This window comes from Sceloporus occidentalis, unplaced genomic scaffold (assembly GCF_023333645.1).
Source record: "Sceloporus occidentalis isolate IW3139 unplaced genomic scaffold, rSceOcc1.0.p SCAF_1, whole genome shotgun sequence".
Classification (NCBI taxonomy): Eukaryota; Metazoa; Chordata; class Lepidosauria; order Squamata; family Phrynosomatidae; genus Sceloporus; species Sceloporus occidentalis.
This window is the reverse complement of record NW_028316981.1, coordinates 14,054,343-14,074,874: the sequence shown is the minus strand read 5'-3', so window position 1 is coordinate 14,074,874 and position 20,532 is coordinate 14,054,343. Positions and strand designations below refer to the sequence as shown.

The window sequence follows — 20,532 nt, the reverse complement described above, 5'->3', positions numbered from 1 at the left end:
GGTTTGGGATTCCTTTTTCTTTTCTCCCATGAAGCCTTTCCTTCCAAGTCATAAAACATATGTGACAGACGAGCAGAGCCTTTTCAAAATACTTCCCCCTTTCCTTTCTCTTTCTCTCTTTCCAGAGGGTTTAATAGGGTCTGTGTCTTGATCAAGAAGAATGGGAAAGAGAAGGATTGCAGCAAAAGCTGCTCAAGTGGAGGATTCTCTTCAGCTGCAGGACTGGTATTGGTGGAAGAAAAACCCTGATAGAAGAGTCATTAAATTTGTGGCCGAGATCCTCTTGTAAGCCCCAACCAGAGTAACACCACAGAACTAGCAGGTTTTCACATTATGTTGACTCACTATGCAGCGGTGGAGTCAATGGTTCTACTCTGATTGGAAGTAAAAAACAAGATTCTCAGCGATTTGAATTTCTGTAGACCGAAATAATTTCCATCTGTATTTTCTGCAGATCAACAAAGATCCTGAAGAGGTCCTTTTGGTCATCAGGTGGGGGAAGAAAGGAGAGTCTCCATCAGTCTCTCTCCCTCTGGAGCAAGCAGTGAAGGAACCTCAGGAAAGATGCCTTTGAATCAGGTTCATGCCAGCCCTTGGGCTTGTTCTGTACCTGGGTGGGGAAATGCTGTGGTTTTCTATACTGAGATTGGAGGCACACTTGTCCTTGGCTGAAACTCAAAGAAAAGAGATCTTCCCATTTTATCAGTTGGACAGCTGAGCAGACATCATTTTTGCATCTGCAGTATAGCTCAGTGAGTCCCTGGGAATCCTGCCCTCCCATTTTCTCAGCCAGTCTGGGCTTTGACAGGAGCTGCATGTTCTGTCCAATTGTGGCATTTCAAAGGTTCCCTCAAGCCTACCAGCCATAGTCTTAGTATTATGATCTGTATTAGTCCTACTAAGTACATTACTTTTACAGCTGGTCTTACCATTTCATAGAGCAGGCCGCAGGTTCTGGGTTGCATGAAAGGCAGTAATTTGATGTTTTAACTTGATTTCTTTGTGTTTTTCCTTGCGTAAATGAGAAAAAGCGTTTGCAGAATTTTCTGTTTTATGTGCAAAAGAAGCTGGTCACATAGCCTTAGTCTACTTCCTAAAATTCAGTTATCTAATTTACATGTTACATAAAATAATGTAATTTCTTAGATCCGGCTAATTACTTGTTCCTTTTTTTATTCCCCATGATTCCATTTTTATCCAATTTTGATGTTACAACTAGCTTGAGAGAATTGGTACAGAATAATGCTTGAAGTGCTGTTCTTGGAACAGGGGGGCTCATGAGGCATCCAGAAATAAAACAGTTTGACAACACTTTAAGTGATGTGGCTTCATATTATGGAAATCTTGGATTTGTAGTTTTACAAGGTCTTTTCTACCAAAGCGTGCTGGTGCCTGACAAAACCACAAATCCTAGAATTCTGTTAGCTGGAGCCATGCCAGTTAAAGTGGTGCCAAATTGCATTACAGTTGGCTCTCAGTAAACATGGAGGATCTGTTCTGGACTCCAAAATCTGTGGATGCACAAGACCCCATTGTCCTGTAGTGGCATGTGCATGTAGCCATTGGAGATAACAGAGGCTTGCCATCTGCGGATGCTTGAATCCGTGGATGGCAAGTCCATGGATACTGAGGGATGACTGTATTTCTACAGTGTAGATGCACCCTCAGATTCCAATCTGTGCTTAATCGTTAAATTTACCGTGTAGCTTGAACACAACCAGCAAACTAAAGGAAACCTACCTAACCAGCCCCTTTCTTCTTTCCTCTGCCACTCTCTTTGCACCTTCTCCCCTCACATCCCAGCCTCATACTGTGTGCTTGCAAAGCAGCAGTAGGGTAAGCCTATATTCACATATGAAAGCTAGCTCCCTCAGATATCAGGGCTCTTGCCTTGGCTTTTCTCTGATAGTAGTCCTACGTATCAGGGGATGAGGGGGCATTTAAAGATGTCTTACAACCCCTACCCCAATGTTGTGAAGTGGTTGAGCCCTGTTAGCATTGTCTCATGTGCCGATTCCACTTTTCTGAGTGTGGGTTGTTTTCTGGTTATAGGAAAGTGTGACTTTTGCAGATGTTTCTGTACATTTCAGCGAGGAGGAGTGGGACCTCCTGGACTTGACCCAACGATCTTTGTATTTTCAAGTGATGATGGAAAACTATGATAATGTCTCCTCTCTGGGTAAGGAACATGGCCTCAATTGTAATATTTTGTCCTTTCTAAAGTTATTCCTGTAGTCCATGTTATCTTGGGGAATGATATGCTTGGTAAAAATAGTATTAAAATTATATAAAACAATTCAGCAAGTTGCTACAATTCCACAAAAAGCAATAGAAAATACACAGTCTATGGACTTTATCACACAGGGGGAAATTGGGGGTTTAAATTCACATTATCTAGTGAAAATTGTGCAATCGCAGTGATGATTTTCATATGCATCACAATTAAAAAGAACTTATCCCGGCAATAACCAGGTAATAACCAGCAAAAAATCATTCATGGAATTTCCATGAATTATCTGGTTATTGCCGGGATAAGTCCTGTTTAATCGCAATGTCGTGTGAAAATCTTCACCACAATTGTGTGGTTTTCACTGGATAATGACACTTTAAACCCCCGATTTTCCCCGTGTGATAAAGTCCTGGAAGACTCAAGATCCTCACTCCCTCTTCTTTGGCCCAGAGAGTAATTAAATCACAGTAAATTGTTTTTTCTCCTGCGCCCCTGCGGTTTCACAGGCCGGCCAAAGATATCGCAATGTCTGAGGCCTGGTGCAAGAGAACAATATCGGATGGCTTGGGTTGGATACAGACCTCCTCCAAATCACCAAAGAAGGATATAGGACCAGAAAACTTTTTCAGACCCGTTTCACTGACATAGTCCCCTGCCCAACAGCAAGCTAATCTTCTAGAGAAGGGCAAGTCATCAATGTAGCCAGGCATACAGAACTAAGCCACAAAGCCCTACTGCCATTAAGGACAATGATCACCAACTGAGCCATTATAAGGTCAGGTAATTCCTTGCACAAATGAATAAATCTGTGTACCGTTTCTGTATTTATGATTGCTGCTTAGTCATGATTGTGACAAACCTACTTAGCTGGCCATCAGCTGCATGAGAAGAAGGATGTCCTTTTTGCCAGTGAGCATGGATAAATGATATTTCTATCAGGTTTAGGAAAGTCGGACCAAGAGAGATTACTTATTAACATATATTGAACTAAGCAGTTGATAGTAAGCAGCTTACTGGCCTATATCTCTAGACTTCCTTACTACAACATCTGTTAGTGACAGTTCAGTATCCAACACCTAGGAGAGGCTTGTGGAAAAGTTGGAAAGCTGGCCTGGAAAAAAAATGACTCTTGAATTCAGATGTATTAACTAGTATTATTTAGTTATCACAATTAATACTCATCAAGGAATACTAAAGACACAGCAATTGCTCTTTTTAAACAATTTTAAATTATCATTGAGTATATCCCCCCCCCCCTCCACTTAGCCTCATATTGGTTCACTAAGGTTATTTTCTGTCATACTTGAGAGTCAGTCTTTTCTCTGTTGGTCCTTCTTCCTAGAATGTGAGTGGAGTGAAATAAGACAATGTGGTCTCCCTTTCATGACTGCACTGGATCTTGCCAGACACAAAATAATCCATGAAAACAAGGAACATGAAAGAAGAAAAAAGCCTGAGGAATGTTTAAAACACAAGAGAAAGCAATGCTTCAAGTGTCAAGAGTGCAGGAAATGTTTTGCTTACAATTCTCTTCTTGTGAAGCACCAGAGAGTCCACACAGGAGAGAAACCATACAAATGTCATGAGTGTGGGAAATGTTTTACTTGTAAATTCAATCTTGCGACACATCAGAGTGTCCACACAGGAAACAAACCATACAAATGCCAGGAGTGTGGAAAATGTTTTACTCAAAGGTCCAACCTTGTGACACATCAGAGAGTCCACACAGGAAGCAAACCATACAAGTGCCAGGAATGTGGAAAATGTTTTACTCATAAGGCCAGCTTTGACACACATCAGAGACTCCACACAGGAGACAAACCATACAAGTGCCAGGAGTGTGGAAAATGTTTTACTCATAAGGCCAGCTTTGACACACATCAGAGAGTCCACACAGGAGACAAACCATACAAGTGCCAGGAGTGTGGAAAATGTTTTACTCAAAGGTCCAACCTTGTGACACATCAGAGAGTCCACACAGGAAGCAAACCATACAAGTGCCAGGAGTGTGGAAAATGTTTTACTCATAAGGCCAGCTTTGACACACATCAGAGAGTCCACACAGGAGACAAACCATACAAGTGCCAGGAGTGTGGAAAATGTTTTACTCATAAGGCCAGCTTTGACACACATCAGAGAGTCCACACAGGAGACAAACCATACAAGTGCCAGGAGTGTGGAAAATGTTTTACTCAAAGGTCCAACCTTGTGACACATCAGAGAGTCCACACAGGAAGCAAACCATACAAGTGCCAGGAATGTGGAAAATGTTTTACTCATAAGGCCAGCTTTGACACACATCAGAGAGTCCACACAGGAGACAAACCATACAAGTGCCAGGAGTGTGGAAAATGTTTTACTCAAAGTTCCAACCTTCAGAGGCATCATAGAGTCCACAGAGGAAAGAGTCTATACAAATGCCCAGTTTGTGGGAAATGTTTTGGTTGGAGAAACAACCTAGTGATCCACCAGAGCCAATGCATGAGAGAGAATGCTTCAAGGCCCTCGTGGGGTAAAATGGTTTGATCAACCATGTAAACCTGTATGCCTCAAGAAGACCCACTTAGGACACAAGTCTTCCCTTTGCAAGAAATTCTTCCTTCATGCACCAGGCAACTCAGTATTTAGGCCACACTTATATCTCCACATTGTAAAGAGGCCCTTCAAATGCTGTGTGGGAAATGTTTTATTCAAAGGACACACCTTGTGAGTCACAAGATGATTCACCGAAGTGAGAAACTGTAAAGATGTTTAAAGTGTGAAGAAAACTTTAGCTACTACATACATCTGAAAAGACACCAGAGCACTCATGAAAGAGAGTAATGCTATAATGGTGCCTGGTGAGGGAAACATTTTAGTCAACACTCAGCTTGGGGAATCCTGCAGTCAGTCAAGTCAGAAGAGAATCCTTCTCAGTGCTCAGTTTAGCATGCCTTTTCTTGGCCAAGCACATTTTACAAACCATCAGAAACTCAGACCTAGAAAGAAAGCTTTTGAAGGTACAGAGGGTGGGAAATTATTGTTATAGAATGTGTTACTTGTGACTCATTACAGTCTCTGAAAGGGAATCCATAGAAATACTGGCAGGATATAGAACTTTCTTTACCCCAAATTCCTTATGGCGCAACTAGGATAATCCACTCTAGTCCAGATAGACAAATAATCTACTGCCATCATTGGCCACACAAAAGTTTCTGAGAAACACATAAATGAGGCTAGGAAATACTTGTTCCCATCTCTGTGTCCCAAGCATTTTGTATTGTAACATGCTGATGATGATGATCTCTGCGTTTCTGTTCAGTTCTCTGCCGTTTCAAGCTTACTGGTGTATCCTGTTTCAGCTAAGAAGCATGTAGTGTACATTACAATCACCATAATTATATGAGTAGCAATGTCATCCCCTTTGATGCTTATTCTTCTTGCAAAGCCTATGTTTTTAATATATTAAAGGATGTTTTAATAAATATTTGAATTAGTTGGAAATTTTTGCTTTCTTAGAACCACATCTAAGAAATATGAAACAGTGAAATCTCAAGTCAGGGACATTAAAATACTTATCAGGGAGATGTTCTCTCAATGGAAATGTTTGTGGTCCTTAAGGATATAGTATAGTATAACACAATATTGTTGGAAGATTTTTGCATTCTTCCCTCCATTCAAACATCCCATTTGCTCCTACTGAAACACGGGGCAATAACTGCAAATTGGTAAACCAACCATGTGATTCAAGTCACTCCCCCTTTTGGGAAGTTCTCTCTCAAAAAGATTAGAAGTACTTGGAGAATCAAATAATAATAATAATAATAATAATAATGTTTATTTATATACCGCTTTTCCAAATTAGATCAAAGCGGTGTACAACAGGAAGTACAATACAAAGTCAAAATAAAACATACTTTCTGTAGTTTATCCCATATCTCTTTTGCATTGGTTAAACCCTGGATATGGTATGCTATGCTGGGATCTACAGATAGGCAAATGTAAACAGCCGTTTTCTCTGCCTTTTCATGAAACTGTTCTTGTTTTCCTGCTTCTTTGGGTCTCTGCCCATTCACTGCTGTAAATAATCCCATTGTAGTCAAGTATATTTTCATTTTCTATTACCATGCTTTATCATTTGTGCCAAATAATATTTCAGTGGCCTCTTCCAACTCTATGAGTCTTTAATACTGTAGCTTAAAGTGTATTTGAGTCTTTTCGTCCAAGATTTTTCCCATTGTTCCAGTTTAATATTTTGTCCGAAATTTCTGGTCCGTTCTGTCATCTGTGGTTTAATTATTTCTTCCTCCATTTCAAATTTTAATAACAAATTATAATAATTTGTTATTTGATGTGTACTATTGTATTTTACTATTTTTAAAAAAAATCAGGGTCAGCACCTTTAATACTGTCAGATTTCATATCTATCATAAAATGCTCTCTTATTTGGAAATAAGTTAAATATTGACAATTTAAGCCATCTGTCAGCAGTTGTTCTCTAGTTTTTAATTTTAGCTCTTCTTGACTTCTCTCAGTAGATCTTCATGTGTAACCCATTTTGTTTTCATTTAACTGAACTCTGTCAAAGAAGGCTTCATTAACAGACGCCGATTTCAGAATATGGCTACACAATCTTAATCTGAGTTTTGACCAAATTCTTAGCAGGGTCTTTCTTACATAAAGGTAATTCATTAAAGTCTTTATTTGCATTCACCTTGTTATAAAATAAATATCCGTGCCATCCGAATCTAATGTCTACACCTTCTAGTTGTAACAAGTTTATTTTCTAATTTGAGCCATTCTGTAATCCAACCCATGGCGCACGAATAATAATAAATTTCAAAATTTGGTACCAAATTTCAGTCCATCTGTATTTTCATATACTTTTTATTCTAATTTTTTTTAAAAAAAATGATTACCAAGCAAAAAGAATTGCAAGGAAGAGAAACTGTGAGAAGAAAAGGACTGTGATGATTTCCGTGTCTTTCCATAGCATGCTGTCACTGCTCAGTATGTGGCTTTGTGAAGCTTGGCTTCTTGCTAACTGTAGCACACTGCCTTAGAGGCTTCGGCTTCACATGAAGTCGCTCTCAAGAGACAGGACACTCTCGAGAGATAGATGTGGGCCTCTTGTCCACTGTGACATGTAACAGATGTGTTCAAATGAGTTTCAGCTTTGAGAACCTTCACCAGCCTTCACAAACCCACATGGCTAGCTAGACTTTATGGGAGCTGCACCCCAAAACACAAGGTTTGGAAGGCTGAAATATGCTCATCACTTGACAACGGTAAATGAAAGCCCCAGGAGAACTTGTAGTGATAACCAGACCACCCATTCTTATCTGGAGGGCAACCAGCATGACTCCATCTCTTTGAAAGGTAGCTTGTCGGCAGGCAGGCACGCACACACATTAGAAGGAGTAACTAATACCCCAGAGGACAGGACCAAAATTCAAAATGACTTGAATAGACTAGAAATCTGGGCCAAAGCTAACAAAATGAAATCTAATATGGAGAAATGTAAGGTACTGCACTTAGGGCAGAAAAATGAAATGCACAGATATAGGATGGGGGACACCTGGCTGAATGAGACTACATGTGAAAAAAGGGATCTGGGAATCCAAGTAGACCACAAGTTGAACATGAGTCAACAGTGCAATGCAGCAGCTAGAAAGGTCAATGCAATTTTAGGCTGCATCAATAAAGGTAGAGTGTCTAGATCAAGACAAGTAATAGTGCCACTCTATTCTGCTCTGGTCAGGCCCCACCTGGAATATTGTGTCCAGTTCTGGCCACCACAATTTAAAAAGGATGTTGAGAAACTGGAGCATGTCCAAAGGAGGGCGACTAAAATGGTGAAGGGTCTGGAAACCATGTCCTATGAAGAATGACTTAGGGAGCTGGGGATGTTTAGCCTGGAGAAGAGAAGGTTAAGAGGTGACATGATAGCCCTGTTTAAATATTTGAAGGGATGTCATATTGAGGAGGGAGCAAGCTTGTTTTCTGCTGCTCTAGAGACTAGGACCCAGAGCAATGGATGCAAGCTACAGGAAAAGATATTCCACCTCAACATTACGAGGAACTTTCTGACAGTAAGGGCTGTTCGACAGTGGAACAAACTCCCTCGGAGTGTAGTGGAGTCCCCCTCCTTTGAGGTCTTCAAACGGAGGCTGGATGGCCATCTGTCGGGGATGCTTTGATTGTGACTTCCTTCATGGCAGCAGGTTGGACTGGATGGCCCTTGTGGTCTCTACCAACTCTATGATTCTATACAGATAGATAGATAGAGATATAGATACATTTTACAAATTCAGTTCTGAAAATCAGTTTTTGGGAAATTGGCCCTCAGCACTATTTGTACAAGAAATCATCCTGGTGTTCTGCTTGCCTTGCAAACAGTTCAATTGTTTTGTTATTGAAGTCTGGGATGCTTTTAATCATCTCTTTCTCAATGAACAGGGTGGCCAAAGCACTGAGCCTGTCCTTGGATGTGGTGTTTCGTAGGAGAGCCTTTACTCGCTTCAGAGCTGAAGGTGTCTCTTCTTCCTCTGCAACCAATTTTGGAGTGGTGATCACAATTCTCAGCAATACCAGCGTTTGCTCTAAAGGGGTATCCACAAGTACACACATAAGTGCTGAAACACTTGTGCAACTGTAGAGTTCTTTCATCTTGTACAAGACACAAAGCTCTGTTTTCAGTCTCTCCTTCTCCAGCATTGGGTAGGCCTTTACAGTTTGATCCAATGCCTCTTGTGGAAATGTCCGGTTATGTGCCCGAAACAAAGTCCCCTGGACTAGTGTTGCACTCACTAAGTGACTGGTGAATGCAAAACGTTCTTTGGCATGTGCAATGATAATATTGCAGGCTTCGGATGCTATTTGGTCCAGAATCACCTTTGTTTTGCCTCTGGCCAGCATGGATTCTGGCAGGACCTCACAGTACAAGCTTCCAATGGAATCTCTGACAGAACTGATGGCACTTACAAAGTCTGAGGCAGCATTCCTGACTGCTATGGAGTTCATTGCTGTACCCCAGAGCTGCCTGTGGAAAGCATCAACTTGAGGCATTATTCTGTGAAACAGGGACAATAAGTATAGGAATTCACCATCTTTTTCCAGCAACTGAATAAACTGGCTGGCCATCTGGGCTGACAGGTCATCACAAGTTCTTTTGATTTCTTGAAAACATTCAATCAATTTCAGTCTCTTCTCAAACACATAGTTCACTGTTTGGACATTAAGGTTCCAGTTTGTCTGAGATGATCTGGGAAGATGTCTTCCTAGAACTGCCTCCAAAACTTCCTTCCTTTTTGCATTGCAGGCAAAGAACTCTTGTATCCTAGAAAGATTTGCAAAGAACCCTCTCACTTCCTGAATCTGGGATGTGACTTGCTGCATCACCATGTTTAGCTGATGGGCACAGGAGTGAACATATTTGGCATTAGGAAATATGTCCTGAATTCTGTTCTGTACCCCTGTGTTGTCATCATGTGTCATACTTAGCCCATCGTAGCTTTGGGCAATAAGTTTCTGCTTGTCAGCTGCCTCTGGAAACACATCCTCCAGCTGCTGAAGCAAAAAAGTAGCAATTGTTTCACCCCGATGGTCTTCCAGCTCTGCCACTGCATAAAAGCATTCTACCAGTGAGCAGTGCTCATCAATGTATCGGAAAGTCACTACAGTCTGTGGGTGGCTGGAGACACTTACATGGTCAACTTCAACAGCCACAAAACGGGCACTTTTGACCTGCTGTTTGATGAAATCCTTTACCACCCTCGACATACAATCAAGTATTTCATTCTGAACCATCTTTGACAGATCTCTCAACACAGGGGAACTCTGCATGTGAAGTTCCATGGCCAAGTCAATGGGTGCCACAGGGTTCAACTGGCCACTGAACATGTTCAGGTTTACCGAATCCTCCATCTCATCCTGATCCGAAAGCCCCAGTTCAAAAGCATCACAGAATGGTATACTATCAATGATGTTTGATATACTTTCAATGATGACCCAAAGCCTGTATCTGTTTTTTTCCACTTCTTGGTTGTGCTTTTTTATAGATGCAAGGTCCTCTTCACCCAACTGAATTACACTGTTTTTACTTAATGCTGCTAGCTTCATGCAATTGTCCATGTGGCTCTTGGATTCTTCGTGCTTCTTGATCTTGTCAGCCAGATGCTTTAAGTCCCTGACTCCAGTCTCTGTCCATGTCGTACCACCCACAGAGAGCAAACAGGGAAAACAGAAGAGGGCATCTTTGGTAGCACTTCCACACAGCCACTCCTTTCTATCGTACCATTTTGTGCTGAACCTCCGGGTGTATTCTTTTCCTCTGTCACAACCAGACTGTTGGAGCATTAAAGGAGGCCTCTCCGGTCCCATCTCTATGACTTGTAACTGGTCAGCTAAAGATAATCTCCAGAAAGGATTTTTCTGAAGAGCTTCCACAGAATTCATCTTGAAACCTTCTTGTGGTGTGTGAAGCAAAGAGGAAGTGAGAGTTTGCCCTGCAGATAAAGAAATGAGAAAGCCCAAATAGTAACAGTAAATATATGCTTCAAGCATGAATCCTCAAGTAAGTAAGGCCCCACCAGCTATGCACAAGAGGAAAGACTCAGCAGGCTTGCAAAAGTACAAAAAGAAAAAAAAGCTTGGGAAAATATTGTAAGGGAGCAACCCCAATGCAGACTAACTGTTTTGGGGTAGAAAATGGAAAACTAGAGCTGGCATCCTGTTAGCAACATATGCAGGCAGTCCAACTTATACCTGCCTGCATCTTTTCAGAATTCTTTACTTCACTTGCACGATGACCAAACCCCTGTGAAAACCATCCCTTGTCATGTTACCTCCCCATTTCCACAGCCATGCAGCAGCTGTTGAAGAATGGCAGACAGTGTGAACTATCTGGCTATGTGATATAGACAGACACAGAACTATAAAGGCATCCTCAGGTGGGAAGTGTCTGAAAAATGACACTGTTGTTGCATGTCTGGCTATGATCACAGAGCCAACTGCTTCTCAGCCATCCCTTGCTCTTCAACAGCAGCAACATGGCTGTGGAGGAGGGCACTAGAGGAGGAAGGTGAATCCTGCAGGAGGGGAGAGGTATAACAGTTCTGCAGGGTGGAACTTTATGCCATATCTCCTGAAGCAGGATATTGGCCTACTAGATGGAAAGGGAAAGGAATGGAATGGACTAGCCTGGAAAAGGCTACCACTAGTAGATTGGACAGTAACAGAAGCAGACTACTATGCAGTATTTTGCTATAGAGTCCACATCAAAAATTAAACTGAAATGAGAAGAAAAAGCAGCTACAATACAGCTGCTGAATTATTCTGAATAATTTTTTACAGCTGTTTTTTTATACCACAGGACATTAGCAATGTTCAGTAGGGGAATCTTGTCTTCTACTGAGCCAGAACTTCTAGTCTAGTCTAGCAGTCTGACTGGCACTGGCTATCTGAGTTCTTGGGGGCCTTTTCCAGTTAATTACAGAGCTGAGATTTTCATCTTGGGCTTTCTTCATGCAAAATATGTGCCCTGACACAACTAGAGGTCTCTCTCATATTGTTGTTGTTAACTGCATTCGAGTCAACTTTGATTCAAGTAGCTCTGATTCATGGCAACCCATGGACGAGACACCTTCAAGACCTTCTGTCCTCAACTGTTCTGCTCACTTCCTTCAGGCTCATAACCATATCCTCCTTGATTGAGTTTATGAATCTGGTGTATGGTCTTCCTCTTTTTCTCCTACACTCTAACTTTCCAAGCATTGTCATCTTTTCTAATGACAAAATATGACAGCCTCAATTTAGGAACAATTATTCTTAAGCCAAAAATATGTAGATTGATAACAGACATTCCTCTTCCTGTTCTGTAAAACTAGGACTCAGGATTCTCTAGTGCAACTAATGGACAACAGATTCAAAACAGAAAGGGATTTTGGAAATTGCTGTTATACATTCATTTATTTTTTCCATAGCAGATGGAGGATATCCTTGGATGTGTTGCTCCAAAGATGTCCTCCTCTATTGTTGGAAAGAGAAAAGACTCCTTCATGCAGCACATCATTAATTTCTGGAATTCATAGTAACAAGTGGCTTGCAGCTTGCTCAGATAGTTGGAGAAATGCACAAAAGAGTTGTTGCCATCTTTGGTAAGATTATAGATAGTCAGCCTTCTGTATCCACAGATTCAACTGTCTATGGTTTGAAAATATAAATATTTCAAAACCAAAAAAACAATCCTTGATTTTGCCATTTTATATAAGGCATACCATTTCTCTATGCTACTGTATTTAATGGGATCTGAGCGTCCAACGATTTTGGTATCCATGGGAGGGTCTTGCAACCAAACTCCAGCAGATACCAAGGGCCCAGAGAATGAGCTAGTCTTCTCTAACCCAGAATCCTTCAAATGTATTTAACTTCAACATGTGGTTAATGCTGACTGAGGACAATGGGAGTTGCAATTTTGGAATGTACAAGACTAGAGAAGGTTGATGTAAGCCCTACCTAAATACGCACACAGACACATGTGTGCAGATGTGTGTCTATGTGTATGCGATAGATACACAGACACATAATTATATACATGGACTCCAATTTAACATGGACTGTAAGAACTGTGAATTCAGAATTAATTAATTTTTCCATGCACCCTTTCTCACCAGGGCAGGAAGCTCCAACTGTCTTGATCTCCTGAGCAGGGACCTCGGGTTCACCTTCTTCCATCTTCACTGTCACATAAGGAAACCCTATTAAGAAAGAAACAGTAATAACTTATTGTTAGTTTCAGTGATAATTCCAGTATTTTGGTCACAAAATATAATAGCAGCTTGCAAAGGAGAGGGCTTCCACATCACTTCAACAGAGCTGTGGTGAGAAGCCTCATTTTCTTCATGACTTTTTCCTGTGACATAGCTATACCTCTCACTCACTCACCACAGTTTGGTATGACTAGAATGAGTCATACAATTTTGCCTTAACTTAGCAGCTCTTTTCTCATATCCCTTCCTTCCCCTCCCATGCTCCTCTTATTTCCACTTTTATGGAACTTATAGTATTTATCAGTATTTAACTAGAGGCTGGTGTTTGCATTTTGTTTGATTCTGGTATATAATTATTATATTATTGTTATTATATTCATTTGTAGGTGGTACCTACTGCGCAATTTAGGAATCACTGCCCTAGCCCATTCTTTAAAAACATTGTTTTGAAAGCCAAACATTGTTTTGAAAGCCAAAAGAAGGACAACAAGCAGGGGCCCATTCTGGCATTCCTGGGAAGGGAGTTCTAAAGTCTGGGGCAACTACCAAGATCTCTCCCTCATGTCTCCATCAATTGTGCTTGTAATGGTGGTGGGACTAAGAAAAAGGCCTGTCCTCATGATCTCAGGGTCCAGGCAGGCTCATACAGGTAGATACAGTCTGCCAGATAGCCTAGATCTGAGCCATACATAACTAAGGTCTTCTGACGACAAAACTTTCTTCTGACTAGAAAACGTTCATAATGTGAAATTCTTTTTATTTATTTTTTACTCTTTTACTCCACTTAACTGGATTTTATCAGCACAAACATATACAGATCTAGTCAGGTGATTCCTATTAACATCACCAACATCACAGCATGTATAGTTTCAGACAGAACAGTGAGTAGTTTGTACTGTTCTTTATGTTAATTATCATGTTCCATCATGTTCCTGAAAGCCGCCTTAAGACTATTATAAAAATACATATGTTACACAGCTAACAAAATAAACTAAGCAGGCCCTCCCAACTAGAACTATGAAAAGTTCTGGACCCATACAACATATACTGCTCACCATGCAAATGTATCAACAGACATTTCAATCCATTAAACTGACTATAAAACATGTGTGATGAACTGAGTTCCAGTGCATAGAAGGAAGTGCCATGATGGATCTGTTACTTTTCCGAGGAGCTACAAAACTCAATTGTTTTTACTCCACAGCTTTAACCAACAAAAATTTAACAAACTATCCATCTGAAATATTGGGAAACTGTGAATAAAAGTCTGGAAAAAACTCCTTTACCTGAATTAGCAGTTGGAGAGGTGTCATTTTTCTTAGAAACCTGATGAATCCGTTCACATGGCTCCTCTTCTTTTTTCACCTCTTTCTTCAGGCCAGGGTATCCTGATCAAGAGAAAGGATGTCAGAAGATGATATCCAGATGGATTTTCCACCTGCAAGTGGCCCATGGTTTATATGTGCTGGCTTGTATGCAAATCTCAATATTTTTTAACTGCTACAAAAAGTCCCCCATAATATTTTGATTAGCAAACTGACTAAATATGGAATAGACAGAATCACCACCAGATGGAGCCATAATTGGCTGGAAAACCATGCTCAAAATATCATCCTAACTGGTTGCACTTCAGACTGAAAGGAGGTCTTGAAGTGCTTCATGTTTCTGACTCAGGGCCACTTCTCAGACATTTTTTATTAGTGACTGTGACACCACTTTAACGACCATGTTTCTTATCCTACAGAATCCCGGGACTTGTACTTTGCTGAGGTACCAGAGCTCTCTCTGACAGACCAGGTTGAATACTTCACCAAATTACAAATCCCAGGATTCCCAGGGTAGATCCATGACAATTATACTGTTGTCAAACTGCTTTATTTCTGCAGTGTGAATACATCTTTAGATGATGGGGTAGAGGGAATCCTGATCAAGTCTGAAAACAATAAAACTGGGAGGGGTGACTAATACACTGGAAGATAGGAACAGAATTCAAAAGGACCTTGATAAACTGGAACATTGGGCAGAAATTATTAAAAAGAAATTCAACAGAGACAAATGCAAAGTGCTACATTTAGACCACAAAACCCAAATGCCTAGGTATAGCATGGAGGATAGATGGCTCAGCAGTACTACTTGCAGAAAGGACTTTGGTATTATTGCTGATCATAAACTGAATATGAATGAACAGTATGATTTTGCAGCATAGAAGGCAAATGCTATTTTAATCTGCTTTGATAGAAAAATAATTTCCAGGTTAAAGGAAATAATAACCTCAATGCACAGCTGTCCTGATTTCTCTTAGGTGGCAAGAAAAAGCTCTGTTGCCATACTTTTTGAACTTTCTGGAATTAATATATGTAAGTTGTTGCTGTTTATATTTTATTTTGATCAATTGCTAATTATTTTAAAGATTTCACTGGCAATTTTGCTGGGATGTTATGGCTTTCCCCCAATTGAGCTTGCTAGCAGCCTTGTGAGTTTATTTTAATGTGGAATAGAAATGGCACCATTTAAACAGGGGACATCGCCTATCCACTGCTACCAATCCTCCCCTGCAATCCAGTCAGATAATTTTTTTTCTAAATTGCACTCTCAATATAATGATGAAGAACACTACACACTCTTGCACCTTAGAACATACCTCCAAATTGTCCACAATGTATAGATGGTTCTATGACAGACTTGCAGCTCCTTCCTCTACTGTACAAAGATTCTTGTAGAAATAGAAAATTTCCAAATTCTTCCTTTAGCCTTCTTGCTATTGTCAGGAGCCAATTCACATGATAGTCAACCAACTAAACTCATCAAATGTTTGATCGTGGAAGATAACAAGTGATCTGTTTTTCAATATTATGTGGCGCACATGAGTGAATTTGTTGCTGCTGAGTATTTTTAAGTCGTTTCTGCTTTATGGTGACCCTAAGACAAACCTATAATGTGGTTTTCTGGGACTGAGAGTGAGAGTGACTCACTCAGTCACTTGGGTTTTTCATGGTCAAAGAGTCATAGACTTGGACAAGCCACATGCTCTCAGCCTCAGGGGAAGGCAATGGGAAACCTCATCTGAACAAATCTTGGCAAGAAAACCCCATGATAGGTTTGCCTCAGGGTCGCCGTAAGTCAGAAATGAATAGAAGGCACACAACATACACACACTCTAAACATCCCAATGAGAACTAAACACAGTCAGCGAGCATGGAATACCTACTTGTGGTGAGCGGGAAATGGAAACCATGGATAAGTGGGGGAAGGGGCTGAATCAACAATTAAAAATTCCATACTGCAACATTTTGTTGCAGGCCCCTAATAGTTTATCTATAATCACAACTGTTCTATGCATTCATCCTGCACCTGAGTGGCCTCCTGGAGAATTCTGGACTTTCTGCAGACTCTGAAGATTTAAGAGCTGTTGTTGGTTCTTTTGTTCCATCATATTAGGAGCCTGGGAGAGAAATGCATAAGAAAAAGCAGTCAGAAGAGAAATTTTGACCTCTGGGGCTGCAGGAAAGAACACAGGTGGCTTCTTTCCACCTCACAATTTTTTATTTAATTTTATTTTTATTTTTTGGCTCTTAAGCAATTTGTCATGATCTCTCTTTCCTTCAGGATAAAATGATGTTGGCTTTGTCAATTAGAAAGCCCAACTTCAAGATAATATATGCAAACCTATAAATTGCAGATCTGAAGTACAGTGCGTACCAATTAGGAACAATTCCATAACAAATGTCAAAACAGTGGAATCTATGCTTTTTATACCCAGCTTCCATTGGTACATTTGAGCAATATACAGTACAGAGGTATTTCCCCAAGATGACAAAACATAGCCCTAAATAAATTAAAAGTGACACTGCCCCATGTGCCATTTTTTTGGGTAATATTTCTTTAAGGTCTCCCATTTTCTAATTTCTGTTCTGGCCATGCTCAGAAGTAAGCCAAGCCAACCTTGCCAAGTAAGACAACTGCTTTGCCAGCAGCTGGCTAACATAGAATGCCTACTGATATTCAGACTCTATTTCCAGAGGGAACTCCTCAGATACCCATGGTGTCAAAAATAGTTCTGTGGCACCTTGTAAATTTAACAGGTTTATTATGGTATGCGTTCCCATGGGTCATTGTAGAACCCTAGAGTTGGAAGAGACCACAAGAGCCATATACATATACACACATACACATATATGTATACTTTTATATATCTCACATATATACTTATATATATATATAAACACACACACACACATATATTGCATACACATGTATAGATATATGTATAGATATATACATCTATATACATGTATAGATACTGGTGTATATACACACACACACACACACACATATATATATATATATACATTTACAGATACAAAGCAATATATATACATACACACATATACTGTATATACATTTATAGATATATGTGTGTGTGTGTGTGTGTGTATATATACACACACACACATTCACATTTTATATATACAGTATAATACATGTTTTTATTTTGAATAAAAGGGTCCCTGCCATTCCTGCCCCTCTTCCTTCTCCAAGAAGGTCCCAGGGTTTTTTAGGGTGGCGCTGACCCCCCTCCTCCTCCTTTTCCTCCCCGAGACACGTGTACTCCGTTCCCCACGTTACCTTCTCCCCTTCCCTGGCTCCAGTGCTCCAGACCCTGCAAGAAAAGAGAACAAAGGGGAAAACCAAAACCGGGGTGAAGCACAGAAAGTGGTCTGAGGAGGAGGAGGGGGCTCTTGCCTTGCCTCTCCTCCTCTGAAACCCAGGGACTGTTATTGGTTTTCTTTTCTTTCCCCAACCGGTACAGAGACTACTACTACTACTAGGCTTCCCCTGGGTTACACCAGGGTGGATGTTTTCGGTCCTTGATTAGTTTGGGCTGGTCCAGTTCCGCGCCTGCGCAGATGGGATTTTCTTTTTTGGGAGGAGGACTTTTCATTGACATCATCATCAGTCCAAAACACACTGCAGAAATAATCCTCTTTGAGAGCGCTTTAACTGCCCTGGCTCGATGCTAGGGAATGCTGGGAACTGTAGTTTTTGTGAGACATTTAGCCTTCTCTGTCAGAGAACTCTAGTGCCAACAATAAAATACAGTTCCCAGGATTCCCTAGCACTGCGCCTCAAACTGGATTATATCTTTAAGTGCCCTGGCTCAGTGCTAGGGAATCATGGGAACTGTAGTTTATTGAGGCACCAGAGCTCTCTTGACAGAGAAGGCTCAACGTCTTACAAAAACTACAGTTCCCAGGATTCCCTACCATTGAGCCAAGGCACTTAAAGCGCCCTCAAACTGGATTATTTCTGCAGTGTGTGTTTTGGACCATAGGTAGATGTTTTATTTCAAGTATTTATATCTCAACCCACCATTCTCTGACATTGTACACATAGATATATAGAATACACAGTGGGCCCTCCACATTTGCTGAAGTTAGGTGCACAACATTGCCATGAAATTGGGGAAAACATCATTTTTTTAACCTGAGAGAATACCTCTAGAAATATCTAGGTCCTCCGGTGCAACTCTATGGTAAACATCCCGACTCCTTGACACACACACATACACACTCTCTCTGTCTGTCCCTCTCTATAATACATAATAATTATATAAGCTCCCTGACATAGACACACACACACACACACACACAATATATATACGAAGAGATATATATGTCTGTCCCTGGCTTCCACTCCACCAAATAGCAATAGCAAGTACATTTCTATACCAGTGGTCAGTGCACTTAAGCACTCCCTAAGTGATTTACAATGTGTAAGCTAACTGCCCCCAACAAGCTGGAAACTCCTTTTATCAACCTCAGAAGGATGCCACACTGAGTCGACCCAGAGCCCCTGGCTGGTATTGAACTCACAACCTTATGGTTAAATGCCTGTCTGCAGCCACTCAATTCACATCCTTATAGGAGTGTCTGCAATACAGGCATTTAACCACTGTGTCACCAGGGCTTTTCACTAATATATCTGAGAAAGTAAAGTTTAGTCTATGAAAGCTCATGCTACCAACGTCTTTCTTTTAGTTAGTTTCAAAGGTGCTACAAGATCTCTCTACAGCCAGAAACCCAATCCAGGAAAGAGAACTAGGAGACCAAGGGCAGGGTAAATGGCAGGATTGCAGTGCCAACCTGGGAGAAGGAATCTGTCACAAAGACTCTTTAAAGATTAGAGCCAGGAAGGCTAGTCTGGTGAAACCTGGGCATATTATTATTCAATTTTAGAAGTGCTGCAAACTGTAAGGTTTTTGGTACAAAATATTGACTCAGAGCTGGACCAAACTGGAGAATGTTGAAATTTTGGTGTTGGAACCCTGTTTTGAGATCTATGTTTGAGATCTACCTTTGGGCGTACTGCAGAACTGGGACATTTACTACAAAGTGACTGCAACATTTTGACATGGTTTTGAAGTGAATCAGACAATGTGGGAGTGGGAGTGGGGTTTGCTATGAATCCCCAAAATTGAGGCATCTGTTTCTTAGTTTGGGGGCAATGTAAAATGCAGGGGATTTTCAGGAAAATGTCTGAAAATCTTTGGCATACATTTGGAGTAAAACGGACAATGTCGGCTTTGTGGATGTTTACTACAAAGTCTGAGTTGAAGTACAGTGGGCCCTTGGTATCCGCTGGGGTTTGGTTCTGCGACTGCCTGTTGATACCAAAATCCATAGATGCTCAAGTCTCATTAAATACAATGGGGTAGTATAATGTCCCTCCTATAAAATAGCAAAATCAAAAATGTTGCACATAATCTCAAATGTTTAGCACAAGTTTGGAGGGGATCCAATTTTTGGAATTTGGAATTTATAGTTAGCAAATTCTTTTTTCCCCAACAGGCTGTAAACCAGAAGTTACCTTTCTATTTACTTCCTGTTTGTAAAGAGCTCTCTCTCAGGCTTAAAGGATGATCATGTAGTCTCTAGGTTTATGTCCCCTATAGGCCCTAAACACCACATGAGGATGGATAATATCACACAGGAGGAATGTCTCCCAATTTCAAAAGAAAAGAAAGTGGGACCACTTCGGAATTTAACGCAATTACGTGGTTATCAATCCACAGAAGAACACAGATCCCATCCAAAGACAAAGTAGTGTGAATGCAAAAGAAATTATCATATGAGTACGTACCTGTCGCAGTCTAGAATTCGAATTAGCATCCCTGCACATGCACAGTGAGGGCAGAATCGGATTGTGACCTTTTTACACTTCCGGCGGGGCTTGCCTCCGGTTCCCGTGGTTTTTGCCTCGTTTCACATTATTTGTTCATCCATTACCCTTTATTTCATGTTATGTAGGCAATTCACTTTATTTGTGCATTCATTACCCTTTATTTCACATTATTTAGGCAATTCACCAACTCAAAATCAGTCCAAAGCAACCTTGTGCTTGGTTTGAGCATTGGACTATGACTCTAGAAGGCAGGGATGTTGGGACTTTGCAGATTGCTCACAGGATACACAATGTAATTATTAAAAAACACACACACATTTCTCCACCTGGTGCAAGTCACACTCTCTCAGCCTCCTCAGAAAATGGCAATGG

The 20,532-nt window shown here is 40.7% G+C and overlaps 2 protein-coding genes across 2 annotated transcripts in view; one reads left to right on the top strand and one right to left on the bottom strand.

Moving 5' to 3' along the window:
* The first annotated feature begins 3,574 nt into the window (after nucleotides 1–3,574).
* The window catches only part of LOC149320848 (uncharacterized), a 93,368-nt gene continuing 76,410 nt past the window's right edge, over nucleotides 3,575–20,532 (top strand). Inside the window, exon 1 of the mRNA XM_089508324.1 lies at nucleotides 3,575–4,654. Coding sequence (XP_089364450.1) covers nucleotides 3,614–4,654 — 1,041 coding nt within the window. The 5' untranslated portion in view covers nucleotides 3,575–3,613. The remainder of the gene's footprint in view (nucleotides 4,655–20,532) is intronic.
* LOC149320853 (uncharacterized) lies at nucleotides 6,088–20,186 on the bottom strand. The gene is made up of 6 exons (XM_089503276.1): nucleotides 20,119–20,186; nucleotides 17,605–17,638; nucleotides 16,330–16,420; nucleotides 14,265–14,366; nucleotides 12,880–12,966; nucleotides 6,088–10,716 (listed from the first exon to the last, which is right to left on the bottom strand). Exons 1-6 carry the CDS (start codon nucleotides 20,145–20,147, stop codon nucleotides 8,561–8,563), a joined length of 2,499 nt encoding a protein of 832 aa, XP_089359402.1. The 5' UTR covers nucleotides 20,148–20,186; the 3' UTR covers nucleotides 6,088–8,560.